General features: G+C 39.2%; 1 protein-coding gene across 1 annotated transcript; it reads right to left on the bottom strand.

Annotated features, from left to right (window-relative positions):
• Positions 1-7: 7 nt before the first annotated feature.
• Positions 8-16,747, bottom strand: LOC115221780 (F-box/LRR-repeat protein 8). The gene is made up of 3 exons (XM_029792005.2): positions 16,648-16,747; positions 3,934-4,195; positions 8-1,050 (listed from the first exon to the last, which is right to left on the bottom strand). The coding sequence occupies exons 2-3, from the start codon at positions 4,185-4,187 to the stop codon at positions 135-137; spliced, it is 1,170 nt and encodes a 389-aa protein (XP_029647865.1). The 5' UTR covers positions 4,188-4,195; positions 16,648-16,747; the 3' UTR covers positions 8-134.
• Positions 16,748-17,138: the final 391 nt, after the last annotated feature.

The raw sequence follows: 17,138 nt of genomic DNA, 5'->3' as shown, positions 1-17,138 counted from the left end.
AAAGCAATTGGTTGTTCGATAAAATTTTATTGCTTGCAAATTTTGTAAAATGAATCTCTTTCCTTTTTACACATTATAAAAACGATCATCCCTTTAATTAGTAGTTCCCTTATAAAAAAACACCCTGCTATTTTTTACCAGTAGTCATCTTCAATGCCAACTACCCAAGGTTCAGGTTCCTTTTTGTCTTTGAGAATGTAATTACCAGTTTCTTTCAGTTTGGGGCACAATTCAAATAATCTTTCTATAACCCATGGCTCCAGGACACAGTAGACATAGAGTTTACCAATTTTCTTGCAATGTGTGGCCATGTATATGAGAGATTCATTCAAAGAATTTGAAGATACCGTGCGAAGAACCAAGCTTTGCAAAGTGTCAGAATAGTATTTCGCCGTTTGAATCACTTCATCATTAAGCATAGTAAATGTGTCTAAATGCAGGTGTGCTACTGGAATTTCAGGTTGCATAATTTCCATTACACGGTCTTTTGGACAGGTGTGATCAAATACTAGCTTCACTTCAAGCTGGGGATGAGCTTGTCTGAATGCTGACCAAGCTTCCGGTGAAAGATCGGAGTGATATTTGTCTTCGATTCTACATTTCAGTGACATACGTTTCATGGTAGGGGGCCGATTGCTTTCGGCAAATGCAAACAAGACATTGTCTGAAAGACAGGAGTAAAATAGGTGCAGTTCTTGCAGGTAATGACAGCGCTGAACTAACCTTAACATGCAATCACAGGTCACTTTGCAAACAAGTACATGGTTTTGTATGTTTAGCATCTGTAGTTTTGGGTTGTTCTCTGAGAGATAGTCAAAGACTGTGTCATCATAGGCGACATCAAGGTGCTCTAAACTAACCTGTGTCAATTGAGCCGGGGATTCTTCAGCGTCTTTTAACGAGCTGGTATCAAACAACTCTCTTAATGCTTGTACGAACTCTGTACCGGCATAAAACAAAGGGTTCTTTGAAGTAAATATAATAGTGAGAGTCGTAAGGCGGCGATTTGGTAACAATGATAGATATTTCAAAAGCTTTATGGAATTTTGTCTGTAAAAATTAGAAAGAAAGAAAAAAAAAGAATAAAAAATTATTATTTTGAGTTTGCAGATGAAATTAACAGCGATGTGTTAACGTAGATGAGATATACATGCTGGGTGAAAATAATGTTGAAGGTAAGAGAAGTCTTCTGAAAAAGTAATTACAACTGGTTAGAGAATGTTAGGATTCAAAATTGAGGTAATACAGACACATTACAGACTTATACAACTCCCTAAATATGGTGTTTTAGGTTCAGAGATTGGATACCACTGAAGCTGACTTTGCCTTTCATGTTTCATGTTTTTAGGGTCAATAAAATAACTGGCCCTCTGTTAATTACAGCCGGTCCATGAGATTAATGTACAAGTGGCTGAGCACTCCACAGACACATACTGTAAATCCTCGAGTATAATCCACAATTTTTTTCCCAAAATTTAAAGGTCAAAATCCCTAGTGTGTACTATATACGAGGTTAAAAATGAAAATTATTTTCTAAGCAATGTCTGAGTCTCTATTTGCTGTCCGGCAATGTTTATTCAGATGCATTTTGTGATGTCGGGTGAGAAAATACCTTAAGCTAATCCTGAAAGCAATGAAGTCATAAAAGGATCATCCATAACATAGGCACAGGAGTGGCTGTGTGGTAAGTAGCTTGCTAACCAACCACATGGTTCCAGGTTCAGTCCCACTGCGTGGCATCTTGGGCAAGTGTCTTCTGCTATAGCCCCGGGTTGACCAATGCCTTGTGAGTGGATTTGGTAGACGGAAACTGAAAGAAGCCTGTCGTATATATGTATATGTATGTATGTGTGTGTGTGTTTGTCCCCCTAGCATTGCTTGACAACCAATACTGGTGTGTTTACGTCCCCGTCACTTAGCGGTTCAGCAAAAGAGACCGATAGAATAAGTACTGGGCTTACAAAGAATAAGTCCCGGGGTCGATTTGCTCGACTAAAGGCGGTGCTCCAGCATGGCCGCAGTCAAATGACTGAAACCAGTAAATGAGAGTAACTTGCAGTAAGCAACATTTATTAAACGTTATTACTGTTATTATTATTGTTATTATTATTATTATTATTATTAAGGTTGTGATCTGGCAGAATTGTTAGCATGCTGGGCAAAATGCTTAGCAGCATTTCGTTTGTCTACATTCTGAGTTCAAATGCCACTGAGGTTTGACTTTGCCCTTTTCAACCTTTTGGTGTTGATAAACTAAGTACCAGTTGGATACTAGGGTTGAAAGTAATCGATTTACCCCCTTCCCTGAAATTGCTGACCTTGTGCCAAAATTTGAAATCATCATCATCATTATTATTATTATTATTATCATTATCATTGAGTGAGAGAGCAGTGCATGTCATCAAAGTGACACTGGGGTAAAATATACGAAGCCCAGTATACCCATCATGACTACCCATCTGATAAGGGTACACCAGGCACATGCATCACAACCATATGTGCGTGACATGGTGATCTCATATCAAGATAAACAGCGCATGACCTTGCAGGTGGGGCCCAGTTAGAATTTTCTTCTTGTCGAGTAACCCATCCTGCTCAAAAGGTCCCTGAGTAAGGGTTGTTTAAGGATGTTGAACGAAACACCCATGTTTCCAGAGGTGAATTATTCAAACCCCAAAGAATCCCTCTCAACACATGGCTATGATGCTCCCCCACTACTTCTGCTCGTGATCAGAGATGCACATATCGTCAGCCACTAAGGGACATGCTCAACTGGTTAAGGTCAAACAACTGACAAGCAAATCTGTGGTATTGAGCAGAATATTTGCTGTAGGCCATCTTTTATACCAAGACAAAACAATGTACTTGATAACACTTCCAATCAGTTAAGATCAGAAGCCATGAGAACCACTGCCTGGTACTGCATCAGGGCATTATTGTTATTATTATTATTATTATTATTATTATTATTATTAAGGTTGTGATCTGGCAGAATTGTTAGCATGCTGGGCAAAATGCTTAGCAGCATTTCGTTTGTCTACATTCTGAGTTCAAATGCCACTGAGGTTTGACTTTGCCCTTTTCAACCTTTTGGTGTTGATAAACTAAGTACCAGTTGGATACTGGGGTTGAAAGTAATCGATTTACCCCCTTCCCTGAAATTGCTGACCTTGTGCCAAAATTTGAAATCATCATCATCATTATTATTATTATTATTATCATTATCATTGAGTGAGAGAGCAGTGCATGTCATCAAAGTGACACTGGGGTAAAATATACGAAGCCCAGTATACCCATCATGACTACTCATCTGATAAGGGTACACCAGGCACATGCATCACAACCATATGTGCGTGACATGGTGATCTCATATCAAGATAAACAGCGCATGACCTTGCAGGTGGGGCCCAGTTAGAATTTTCTTCTTGTCGAGTAACCCATCCTGCTCAAAAGGTCCCTGAGTAAGGGTTGTTTAAGGATGTTGAACGAAACACCCATGTTTCCAGAGGTGAATTATTCAAACCCCAAAGAATCCCTCTCAACACATGGCTATGATGCTCCCCCACTACTTCTGCTCGTGATCAGAGATGCACATATCGTCAGCCACTAAGGGACATGCTCAACTGGTTAAGGTCAAACAACTGACAAGCAAATCTGTGGTATTGAGCAGAATATTTGCTGTAGGCCATCTTTTATACCAAGACAAAACAATGTACTTGATAACACTTCCAATCAGTTAAGATCAGAAGCCATGAGAACCACTGCCTGGTACTGCATCAGGGCATTATTATTATTATTATTATTATTATTATTATTATTATTACTACTACTACTTCCTTTCAGGAACCTTCATGTTTTCATTTGGTTAAGACTTATTTTTGTTTACGACGATGATGGTGGTGGTGGTGGTGGTGATGATGATGATGTTGTTACCTGTTGTATTCTTCACTTTGATCTAACACCACAGTTAGATGCTTGAAAAAATGTCCATATTTATTTAAGGAGCCGAGAAGAGATTGATTTCTTTCAGACAAGAACTTAAAGACCACAGTATGCCAGAGGCACGAAGAGTGAAAACAGTTATTCCAAGCTTTGCATGTCAAAGAGGCATGGTAACGGTCATTGAGTTGAAGAAGCTTTGACATAATCTGGATAACGATGTGTTCTGGTAATGAACTCCAATCCATGGTGGGACCTACAAATAAACAAGGAAACAAAAGTAGTTATGATGCGTTTGGTGGTGTAATCTCGTACATGTTCAACTCTCTTGCAAGAGACTACTGGGACACAATATGGTCAGCAATTTCGGGGCAGGTGGGGTACTGGTACTTATTTTATCATCACTGAAAGGATAAAAGCAAAGCTGACCTCAGTGGAATTTGAACTCAGAATGTAAAGACAGATAATATGCTGCTAAGCATTTTACCCAGCGTGCTAATGATTCTGGCAGCTCACTGCCTTAATAATAATAATAATGATAATAATAATGATGATGATGCCAGCGCCCACGTAAAAGCACCAACTGATCGTGGTCGTTGCCAGCCTCCTCTGGTCCCTGTGCTGGTGGCATGTAAAAAGCACCCACTACACTCACGGAGTGGTTGGCGTTAGGAAGGGCATCCAGCTGTAGAAACACTGCCAGATCAGACTGGAGCCTGGTGCAGCCTCCTGGCTTCCCAGACCCTGGTCAAACCATCCAATCCATGCTAGCATGGAAAACGGATGTTAAATGATGATTATTATTATAATAATAATCCTTTCTATTAAAGGCACAATGCCTGAAATTTGTGGGGAGGGGACTAGTTGATTACATCAACCCCAATGTGTCACTGGTACTTAATTTATCAACCCTGAAAGGATAATAATAATAATTATAATAATCCTTTCTACTAAAGGCCCAAGGCCTGAAATTCGGTGGGAGCGGACTAGTCAATTACATTGACCCCAGTGTGTAACTGGTACTTATTCTATTGACCCTGAAAGGATGAAAGGCAAAGTTGACCTCGGCAGAATTTGAACTCAGAACGTAAAGATGAACAAAATACCACCAAGCATTTTGTCTGGGATGCTAATGATTCTACCAATGTGCTGCCTTAATAATAGTAATAATAATAATAATAATAATAATTATAATTTTGGCACAAGACCAGCAATTTCAGGAGAAGGGATAAGTTGATTACATTGACCCCAATGCTCAACTAGCAGCTTATTTCCTAGAGGGAAATATACCCTATGTTTCCCTCTAGGGAAATATACCATATTTGATGATAGACTCCTGTCTCTATTCCTCTATTGTTCTTTTTAGCCACCTCCATAAATACTACTTCTTATCCCAGTCAAGGGATCTTTGTCTTGCAAGTTAACTTGGTGACCCCACTGGTGCAGGTGCCATGCAAAAAGTTACTCAGTAGATTCTGTAAAGTGGTTGGCATTATGAAGGACATCCAGCCACAGAATCCATGCCAAAACAGACAATAGAGCTAAATACAGTCCTCTGGCATGCCAGCTCTTGTCAAACAATCCAACCAGTGCCAGCATAAAAAATGGACATTAAATGATGGCCATGATGATGATGATGAGGTATGCTTTGTTTTTCACCCCCAAAAATGTCTCAAAAAAACCACCCTGAGTTCTATTTGTGAAATTGAGCCAACCATAAGCTTCTTTAATGCACTAAAATCCTTTTCCTGATTATTTGTTGCTGAAATTAGGGTATGTCAAACATTCCCACGTGTCTTTCATGCTATCAAATACTGTGTTTCTTAAGTGTCATTGTATCAGAGAAAAATTTGGCTTTTATACCTTGTGGGCAATATCTTTTCACAAGCAGTAACAATGAAGGTAGCCAGAAGTTATTAGCTCATACTTGTGAAGGAAGGTCATGTTTAGAATTCTTTTTATGAATAGACAGAAGTTATTGTTCCATACTTGTAAAAGGAAGGTCAGATTTAAAATTCTTTTTAGTAATTGATCTATTTTGTACATTCAACCAAATTTAGTGCATGGTGGTGTTCCAGCATGACTGTAACTACATGGCTGAAATGAATACAAGAATATACAGACAATAAATGAGAGCTATTCTGGGCTCCTTGAAACAGCTGTTGAGTTTTAAAAAATTACATATTCTATTCTGCGCTTGGTTTCCATGCTTTAGGAATGGTCACTTGTCGCTTGAAGACCAACCTTGTCCAGGGCATCGGTCGACCTCCCAAATGTATGAAAGCATCATGAAAATTCATGAACTGATCTTGGAGGACCATCGCCAAACAATTGATGAACTTGTTGATATAACTGGTGTGTACTGGAGCTCTTGCCAACAAATTTTGACTGAGGAACTGCGAATGAAAAGAGTTGCAGCAAAATTTGTGCCTCGCTTGCTTTATGAAAGATCAAAAGCAGTCATGACTGAATGCGGGCCGTGAACCTTTTCTTGAATTGATCTGTACCTTTCCTCGAAGGTCATCACTGGTGATAAAAGCTGGTGCTATGGAATTTGCAGATGTGGAAGGTGTGAAGAAAAAAAATGATGAAGGCATTAAAAGACATCATTTTGGAAGAGTTCTAGCACTCATCTGGACTGATGCACTGCTTCAAATGGAGAATACTTCGAAGGCAATAAAAGTGTAAACATGTAAGACTAAGTGAATAAAATAATATTGCAAAATTTCATTTTCTTTTGGGTATTCCCTGCTCTCTCTCTCTCTATATATATATATATATATATATATATATGTATGTATATATAAATTAGAGAAGAACCACCTTTTAGCAATTCAACAATGAAATAACGATATAATTAAATTATACCATATAGAAAAAAATTAAATATATGATAAAACATATACCAATAATTAAGTAAAGTACAAAATAATAAATAAAAAGTATATAATTGGTAAAAAGACTACACGTGTTTCGTGGGTATATTTTCAAACTGATAACAGTAAAATCAATTCAATTTAAATATAGTCACTCTTCAGGTCCAAGATAAAAACAAAACATATATCATCATCATCATCATCGTTTAACGTCCGTTTTCCGCGCTAGCATGGGTTGGACGGTTCGACCGGGGTCTGGGGAGCCAGGGGCTGCCCCAGGCTCCAGTCTGATCTGGCAGTGTTTCTACAACTGGATGCCCTTCCTAACGCCAACCACTCCGCGAGTGTAGTGGGTGCTTTTTACGTGCCACCTGCACAGGTGCCAGAGGGGTCTGGCATCGGCCACGATTGGTTGGTGCCTTTTTATGTACCACCGGCACAGAAGCCAGTCAAGGCGGCGCTGGCATCGGCCACGTTCGGATGGTGCTTTATATGTGCCACCGGCACAGAAGCCATTCAAGGCGGGGTTGGCATCGGATGGTGCATTTTATGTGCCACCGGCACAGAAGCCAGTGGAGGCTGCACTGGCAACGGTCACGTTCGGATGGTGCTTTTTATGTGTCACCGGCACAGGTATCACAGCTACTGTTTCCATTGATATTTGGTTCGATGTTCATGTACATGCACTTGACTCAACAGGTCTCCTCAAGCACAGCGAGATGTTCCGGGATCCCACGATCGGTTGGTGCTTTTTATGTGCCACCGGCACAGAAGCCAGTCGGGGCGGTGCTGGCATCGGCCACGTTCGGATGGTGCTTTTTATGTGCCACCGGCACAGAAGCCAGTCGGGGCGGTGCTGGCATCGGCCACGTTCGGATGGTGCTTTTTATGTGCCACCGGCACAGGTATCACAACTACTATTTCCATTGATATTTATATTTATTTCGATGCTCATGTTCATTTCGATGTTCATGTTCATGTACTTGACTCAACAGGTCTCCTCAAGCACAGCGAGACGATCCGGGATCCAGGGTACTTTGAAATGGGCAGGGGGCTAATATATATATATATATATAGAGAGAGAGAGAGAGAGATAATTTTCTTAGTTTATCTGGAATTTCAGATGATTTTAGGGATAAACTTTCTCATTACTGTATTTTGTTTTATAACACAAAAATGCAGATGAGCTTCATATGAAAGTACCTTTTAAGTACAAATCAGACCTCACCTAAAAAAAAATATATATATTAAAAAAATAATTTCATGAATTCAAATGCGAAAATTAATTTATAGCAGTTATCATCAGTCGTCATTATTTAGCACCCAAAGGTGGCAAGCTGGCAAAATCATTAATGCATTAGACAAAGTGCTTAGAGGTATTTCCTCTAAGCACTTTCCTTAGAGATCTTTACACTCAGAGTTCAAATCCCACTGAGGTCAACTTTGCATTTTATCATTTCAGGGTTGATAAAATAAAGTATTGAAATGAACTTCTTAACTGCAAGACCATGCTGGAACCCAGTTTATTAATTGCTGTTGTATTCTGGTGACTAATGAACAAACAAACACACACACACACACACACATGGAAGTATAGGATGTATATTCATAGGTACAGGCACTCACACAGAGACACATATGGACACACACACATGTATGTATATTCTCAGACACATATACTCACAGATAATACACACAGATGGATCCACAAGTATATACTCATACATAGATACACATACATGGATACACACACACATGGATACATACATATATACATGTGGATGTATATCTACAGCACACTCATACAGCAATACACACACACACACACATGTATACATTGATGTACATCCACAGATACACGTATACACACACACATACGGATGTATATTCTCAGGTACATAAATAATCATGTAGAGGTACACATGCCTGAAAACATACACACACACACACACACACACACGTGCACACATACACACACGGATGTATATTCCCAGGTAAATACATAATCATGTAGAGGTACACATGCTTGGAAACACACACAGATGTATATTCTCAGGTAAATACATAATCATATAGAGGTACACACACCTGAAAACACACATACACATGGATATATATTCTCAAGTAAATACATAATCAAGTAGAGGTACACATACCTGAAAACACACATACACATGGATGTATATTCTCAGGTAAATACATAATCATGTAGAGGTACACACACCTGAAAACACACATACACATGGATGTATATTCTCAGGTAAATACATAATCATGTAGAGGTACACACACATACACATGGATGTATATTCTCAGGTAAATACATAATCATGTAGAGGTACACACACCTGAAAACACACATACACATGGATGTATATTCTCAGGTAAATACATAATCATGTAGAGGTACACACACCTGAAAACACACATACACATGGATGTATATTCTCAGGTAAATACATAATCAAGTAGAGGTACACATACCTGAAAACACACATACACATGGATGTATATTCTCAGGTAAATACATAATCATGTAGAGGTACACATACCTGAAAACACACACCTACACTCACACACACACACACAAAGGAATCAAGAAATATAAATAATTCTTTTACAAAAAACTGACAGCCAAATATTTCAAGAAAATCCAACCCACGCTTCCACCTCTATTATCTTGGCAAATAACTAGACCTGGCTGGTCTTTCAGTGTTTTCTAAGACAGGTTTTTCTGTGTGACTTACGTTCAGCCTGAAGCTCAATGTGCATTGTAATGGTTATATATAGAACAGGCTAGGGTGGAAATAGTTTATGTAACAAAGCAGTTGGAGAGATAATGCTTTGGAAGAAAGCTGTGTGGTTGTCTTTACAATGCATATCGCAATGTGTGTGAAGGTGTGTGTGTGTGTATGTGTGAATGTACATGTGTATGTGTGTGTGTGAATTTGTGTGTGTTTGAATTTATGTGTGTGTGAGTGTGCATGTGTGTGTGGGTGTACATGTGCGTGTGTGTGTATATGAATTTGTGTGTACACGTGTGTGTATGTGTACGTATATGAATTTATGTGTGAGTGAACTTGGATTTGTGTGTGTGTGAATGTACATGTGGGTATGTGTGTATGAATTTGTGTGTGTTTGAATTTATGTGTGTGTGAGTGTGCATGTGTGTGTGTGTGTATATGAATTTGTGTGTACATGTGTGTGTATGTGTACGTATATGAATTTATGTGTGAGTGAACTTGGATTTGTGTGTGTGTCTATGAATTTATGTGTATGTGTGTGAGTGTGCTTGAATTTATGTGTGTGTGAATGTACATGTGGGTATGTGTGTATGAATTTGTGTGTGTTTGAATTTATGTGTGTGTGAGTGTACATGTGTGTGTGGGTGTACATGTGCGTGTGTGTGTATATAAATTTGTGTGTACATGTGTGTGTGTGAATGTACGTGTATGTGTGTGTACATATATGAATTTATGTGAGTGAACTTGGATTTGTGTGTGTGTGAGTGTGCTTGAATTTATGTATGTATGTGTGTGTGTGTGTGTGTGTGTATGCATGAATTCATGTACATGTGTGTGTATAAGTTGTTTAACCCCAGGTCAGCTCTGATTGGACAGACAGACAATGGCTCCAAATTTAGGTATTTAGTTACAAACAAGGTAAGCAATTTTTTTGGGGTGGAGTGTGGGGGGTCAGACTTAGTCACTATCATCAACCACTGTACTTAAGTAGCATTTTATTTGACTCTTGAAAGGAATATGTGTGTGTGTGCGTGTGTGTGTGTCTATCTGTCTATATCTGTATGCTTTAATGCATAACGAATTGTACCTGTAATTCAATGGTTCAGCCTTGCCACATTCTTCGTCATGCTGAATCTCCCTGAGAACTACATTAAAGGTCCGTGTGTCTGTGGGTTACTCAGTCACATGTATGCTAATTTCATGAACAGGCGGTTCTATTGATTGGATCAAATTGAACCCCACCCTCGTCATTGGAACCGATGGAATACCAGATAATGTAAAATGTAGATGCTAGTATGTTGTGTATTGATTTCTGTTCTCTTATATTAGAATTAAACATTTTTTGCTGTTTTATTCGTTTATACTAATTAATGCAATTAATGAAGTAATTAGCAAATGTCTCCATGAACAATATGACTCATGAAGTCTGGCTTTAATCTGGAATTTACTCCCTCTCTATGTGTATGAATGACACACTCCGCCTTTCCTTTCCTCTTTCTGAAGAGGTGACATAACTGAAAGAATAAAACAGCCAGCTTATAGGACAGGTGTTCTTGTCTCTCACAGGTAGTGTTTTAATGTGTATTTCGCAGCAAAAAAAGACATGTGGTTAGGACGTTTGACTCCTAACCACATGGTTTCAGGTTCAGTCCCTACAGCATAGCACTTTGGGTGAGTGTCTTCAGACAAAATGCTTTGTAGCATTTCTTCTGGCTTTTCGTGTTCTGAGTTCAAATCCTGGCTAGGATTGCCTTTTGTCTTTTACAGGTTCAATAAAATAAAGCACCGGTCAAGTGCCAGAGTTAATATGATCAACTAATCTCACTTTCCTTAACATTGCTGGCCTTGTGCCAAAATTTAAAACGTGGCTCAGAGGTTAGACTGTTGGGATCACAATCACAAAGTAGTGAGTTCAATTCCTGGACTGGTCTGTGTTGTGGTCTTGAGCAAGACACTTTATTTCACGTTGCTCCAGTTCACTCATCTGTAGAAATGAGTTATTGTTGTTGTTGTTAAGCAACAAGACGGGTAAGGGTGATTAGGTGATGGTCTAGGGCTTAGGGGCAGGAGACCCCAGACATTGGAAAAAAAAAAAACTTCGGTCATCTTGTTGTAGTCAAGGGCTCTTCATTGGCGCCCGACACCACTAGCAGGTGGCCCTCGAAGTCGCTGGAAATGGAGATCTCCCGGTCCAAATTCTTGGACGGCAGAAATGAGTTATGATGCAACTGGTGCCAAGCTATATTAACCTTTACCTTTCCTTTGAACAACATTAGTGGCATGGAGAGCAGGGGAGGCTGGTATGCATGGGTGACTGCATATGGATTTTGTTTGAAGTAGATTTTTCTATGGTTGGATGCCCTTCCTGTCACCAATCCTCACCCATTTACAAAACAAAGTAGCATAGTATTTCCCCCATGACCAGATATGTTTCCAACGAAGACAGGAAATAAGGAATACCACTTGTATGATGGTGACGTTCATTTACAACTATCATGTGATACGATGATAATGATGTCTGTTTCAGGAGAATATGCACTGACTAGGTCCTCTTTGGACAAACATCCTATCAACTCTGGCATAACTCAATGATTTTACACTGATTGTAAGGAGATGGCACCCATTTACAACTATCATGCGATGCTAAAACAAGGAGACACAAGCATCCCTTTTCCAAATATATACTCTTTTACTTGTTTCAGTCATTTGACTGTTGCCATGCTGGAGCATCGCCTTTAGTCAAGCAAATCGACCCCAAGACTTATTCTATTGGTCTCTTTTGCCAAACCGCTAAGTTACAGGGACGTAAACACACCAACATTGGTTGTCAAGCGATGTTAGGGGGACAAACATAGACACACAAACATATACACACACATACATATATATATGTATAATATAATATATATATATCTCTTCTTCCCTTAGCGTCCAATAATACTTTATTTGTTCCACATCCTCGCGTTGTTGTCTTTTTGTTTGGATTAACTTTATATATATGTATATATATATATATTATATATATATATATATACATATATACGACGGGCTTCTTTGAGTTTCTGTCTACCAAATCCAATCAGAAGGCTTTGGTCGACCTGAGGCTATAGTAGAAGACACTTGCCCAAGGTGCCACGTGGAACCATGTGGTTCATAAGGAAGTTATTTACTACACAGCCACTCCTATATTTTTTTATAAAAAAAACTAAGAAGTGTTGAATGGCTTACTATATCACAGAAAATAAAGTAAATTTTGAATATGGGGATATTTGAGAAAACAGCCTAGAAGATGGAAAAAGCTGCCAGCAGGTGGCCAGAGAAAATTGAGGAACAGGGTTTGATTCTCTGTAACTGCCAGCTGGTAACTTTTTGCTGTATTCTAGGGGTGTTTACCTAATTTTTAGGCTGTTTTCAGTTTCCTTGCATTTGAAATTAACTTTATTTTCTGTAAAAAAAAAACACACACTCACACACATGATAAATTCTTATTTCTTTATTGCCCACAAGGGGCTAAACATAGAGGGAACAAACAAGGACAGACAAGGGGATTAAGTCGATTACATAACTGGTACTTAATTTATCGACCCCGAAAGGATGAAAGGCAAAGTTGACCTTGGCGGAATTTGAACTCAGAACGTAATGGCAGACGAAATACCTATTTCTTTATTACCCACAAGGGGCTACACACAGAGGGGACAAACAAGGACAGACATAGGTATTAAGTCGACCCCGAGAGGATGAAAGGCAAAGTTGACCTTGGCGGAATTTGAACTCAGAACGTAATGGCAGACGAAATACCACTAAGCATTTTGCCTGGCATGCTAACAATTCTGCCAGCTTGCCACCTGATAAATTCTTTCGTTGTGAATGACAATTGAGAGTTCAGTAAAATAAGGCAGTAATCATGTTCTAAGGACACTCATGTATCTCTTGAGGTCAGCTGGTACCTTGCAAACCTTTTGGCAAATTAAACAAGTTGAGGATGCAGTTTGCTTGAGTGCATGTGAATCATTTATTTTGTGTTTTCCAGTTCTGTCTACCAAATCCACTCAAAAGATCTTTAGTAGGCCCAGGGCTAAGTGCGCAAAGTATCATGCAATGGGACTGAACTCCAAACCATGTGGTGGTGATGATGATGATGATGACTGCTCCAGTTGAACATGCACTGACTGGGTCCTTTTTGGACAAGCATTCTACAACCATGGCATACTTCAATGTTTGGTCATGCCTCCTTTACCAAATGTTCCTTCAAAGAATATTTAACTACATACTATACTATGCTGATGATAATAGATAGGAGCTTTTACCTAGTCACTCGATTGGCTAGAAATAGCAGCTAATTCTCTCTCAACTCACCAGCATGCTATCATCTCTTCCATGAAAAGAAAGAGGGGTAGTAATGTGTTAGTGAGTACTTTTTCCTCTCCCTCTGCTTTTCTACCATCACTATACAATCATTCTTAGGATGGGCTATAAACTAGCCAGCTGCATGGAATCTCCCAAAGTCCATCCTCTCCTCACCGTGGTGGGGACGCTGGCAACGGGTAGTGTCAGAGCTATGCTGCTGGGAACTTCGGTTCCAGGTAGGGCCACCCAAGGCGGATTGGTCTGACACCGAGTGGTATTAGGGCCACAACCCGGCAGATGGGGCTCTGGTGAAAATCCTCGGAGTGTCTGCTTTGGGAACCGACGGCTCCGCAGTCGTTCTGTCCCTGCGTCTGCGGACAATCTGTGACAAACAGAATGTCTCCACATGCGGGATTGTTGGGGACCGCTTGTGAAATCCACATATTCCCACGAAACTTCTTCCATGAGTAGAAGAAGCCGACTCAACCCGCCCAGGGTGAATGTCGCCACAAGTACAAGTACAAGTAATCTCGACCTAAGCCGTACCTGGTATACCTTGCTCCCCTTCAGTTATTAAGCCTACTGTGTCACTCCTTAGATCTCATGTTAAACACTTCAATTAAGTCACAGTTCTGCCCTAGCTGTAACATCCTTGGAAAGTCCAGAGTCCTGCCCTACATTTATCCTCTTAGCATGGACAAACAGAAGTCTAAAAAGAACATCAACCACATCCATTTCATTAGTCCTGGAAAGGTTTCTTAAACTAGAGTAACAAATAAAAACCCCCATTGTTCATGAGCAATCATGGGATTGCATCTAGAAAGTTCCCCTCCAAGGCACAAATCTGGGCAAGGCTGTTTATGGAAGACCAATAGTTTCCCATGCACATCAGATTCCCCTCTCCATGCCACCGAAGTTATCCAAGGGAAAGGCAAAGACTGATACAGCTTGGCACAAGTGATATTGCATTTCTACAGCTGAGTGAACTGGAGCAATGTCTTGCTCAAGAACACAACATAGCCTGGTCTGGGAATCGAACTCACTACCTCATGATTGTGAACCTGATGCTCTAACCTCTGAGCTATGCACCTTCACAAACCATTTAACTGGAGCAACGTAAAATAAAGTGTCTTGCTCAAGAACACAACACAGCCCGGATTGGGAATTGAACTCACTACCTCATGATTATGAGCCTGACATTCCGGAGGTTCCGGAAAATTGCCCAAAATTGACATTGTAAAATTTTTCCTCCCCTTGCCCCCACCAACCTCTTCAATTTTGACTTTTTTCCCCAACACTAACCCTAAAACCCTAACCGTAAGTACAGGAATGTTATGAAATTTAAAAAAAAAAAACTTTTACAAAGATTTTTGGAAACTTTTTCAGAATCATTTTGAAGTGCGTGATAAAAACAAAAAATTTTAAATCTGTCAAAACGGAGGAGATCCAGCCTAAATGAGTAAGCTATTCCGAAACTGTCAATTTTTTAACGGTTCAAAATCCGCCCTATGTATCAGTGTGTGTATATGAACAAACCAGTCTAGTAATTAGAATCTTGTATTTGGTAGTGCTTAAGAACAGTGGTCCCGTACTCGCGCTAGCTAGTCATGACTAGTCGATCCTTACTTTGTATTTTATTTACTTTGTTTAACAAAAACTATTTACTTTGTGTAAAAAAATTATTTATTTTGTGTTTTATTTACTTTGCTAGGTAGTCATTGTGGGATCGACTAGTCACGACTAGCTAGCGCGGATGCGCGACTACGCCAGTGCGCGCACCGGGACCACTGTTCTCGAGTAGTACCCTTGTGTTTTTTTGTTCAGTTTGGTGCTTGAGTAAAACAACAATCGTTTCGAACAGACACACTCACACACACACACACATATACACGTACACACCCTGCATCATCAGCGTACACATACACACACACAAACACACGTACACGCTCTGCATCATCAGCGTACACACACACACACACACACTAAACCATGCAGGTGCTTTTCGTATGTCTGTATAAGTATATACAGACTATCGTAATTCATGAGCAAAAAGCAAGCAACAAAACCGGCAAGAAGTATATGACGGATATATGTATATAAGTATATGACGGATATATAGATCCGAGTATATGACGGATATATGTATATAAGTATATGACGGATATATAGATCCGAGTATATGACGGATATATGTATATAAGTAATTTGAGATTAAAAACTCTTATCTTACTGTAAAAGAGTCAGGCTAGTCAACGATAGGCGAAATAATTTCTCACAGCAACTACACACACACACACGCACTATCGTATACTTTTAAACCTTAGTTTTATTAGTTGAAGTTTTTTACCTTTTAAAGTAATGAGAATGGTCCCGGTGCGCGTACTCGCACTAGCTAGTCGTAAGTAGTCGATCCTACAACGACTTGCGCGTAGGTTTGTATTATAAATTATTTTTAAAAACAAACTAGGGTTAGGCTTAGGGTTAAAAAGTCGTTGTAGGATCGACTACTTACAACTAGCTAGCGCGAGTGCGCGCACCGGGACCACTGTTCGCTAGTAGTACCAAACGAAGATGGAGTTGATAAAGTGAATCATATTTTTAAAATCGAGGATATTTTGTTTCAAGCGAATGATAATTCGTATGTACTAAAGAAACGAAGAATAGAAATTGTTATACATATAAATAAATATAAATTCGAGTATACATTTCAAAGGTATTTTGCCTCAAAAATTGTTATTTACCTGGGAATCTACGCCGCAGAAGTCTTGAAGTTGTTTACTGTTCATCGCAGAAAACCCACAAAAGACATAAATGAATAAACAAATATGACAAGGAAATAAATGCAAGGGAGGTTACTCTGCCCAAGGTCGACAACTCGTATGTTGTAAAAAATTTTTTATAAAAGTTTTTTATTATTTTCAATTCACCAAGTTTGCAAATTAACCCAGCTACATTCTTTAAATTTTTAATTCGTAATTTGGAAAAACATTTATTATGATGTACTCTCATTAAAGAAAAAATTAATGCTCACCTACATTCCTCTTATAGCCAGTCTTTACTCTGCTGACTTGGTCCTCGGTATAGATTTAGGTGTGTAAGTTCAAATCATTTAGCGCTACTAAGTGTTTTCTGTATTGACCATCTCTGAATCTCATTTGTTGACTATATGTATATAAAATGATGCAAAACACAGAACCAATCTAATAACGCTCTGTTTGAATATTATAGAGCC

This window comes from Octopus sinensis, linkage group LG18, assembly GCF_006345805.1.
Source record: "Octopus sinensis linkage group LG18, ASM634580v1, whole genome shotgun sequence".
Classification (NCBI taxonomy): domain Eukaryota; kingdom Metazoa; phylum Mollusca; class Cephalopoda; order Octopoda; family Octopodidae; genus Octopus; species Octopus sinensis.
Note: the sequence above shows the minus strand (reverse complement) of the source record. Positions and strands in the feature narration are given on the sequence as shown.

Excerpts from the sequence above, each read along its gene's own strand:
- LOC115221780 (XM_029792005.2), bottom strand. The coding sequence starts at position 4,187 with ATGGATTGGAGTTCATTACCAGAACACATCGTTATCCAGATTATGTCA. Across the intron at positions 1,051-3,933 it reads CAAAGTGAAGAATACAACAG|ACAAAATTCCATAAAGCTTT; the intron begins GTAACAACATCA and ends TAATTTTTACAG.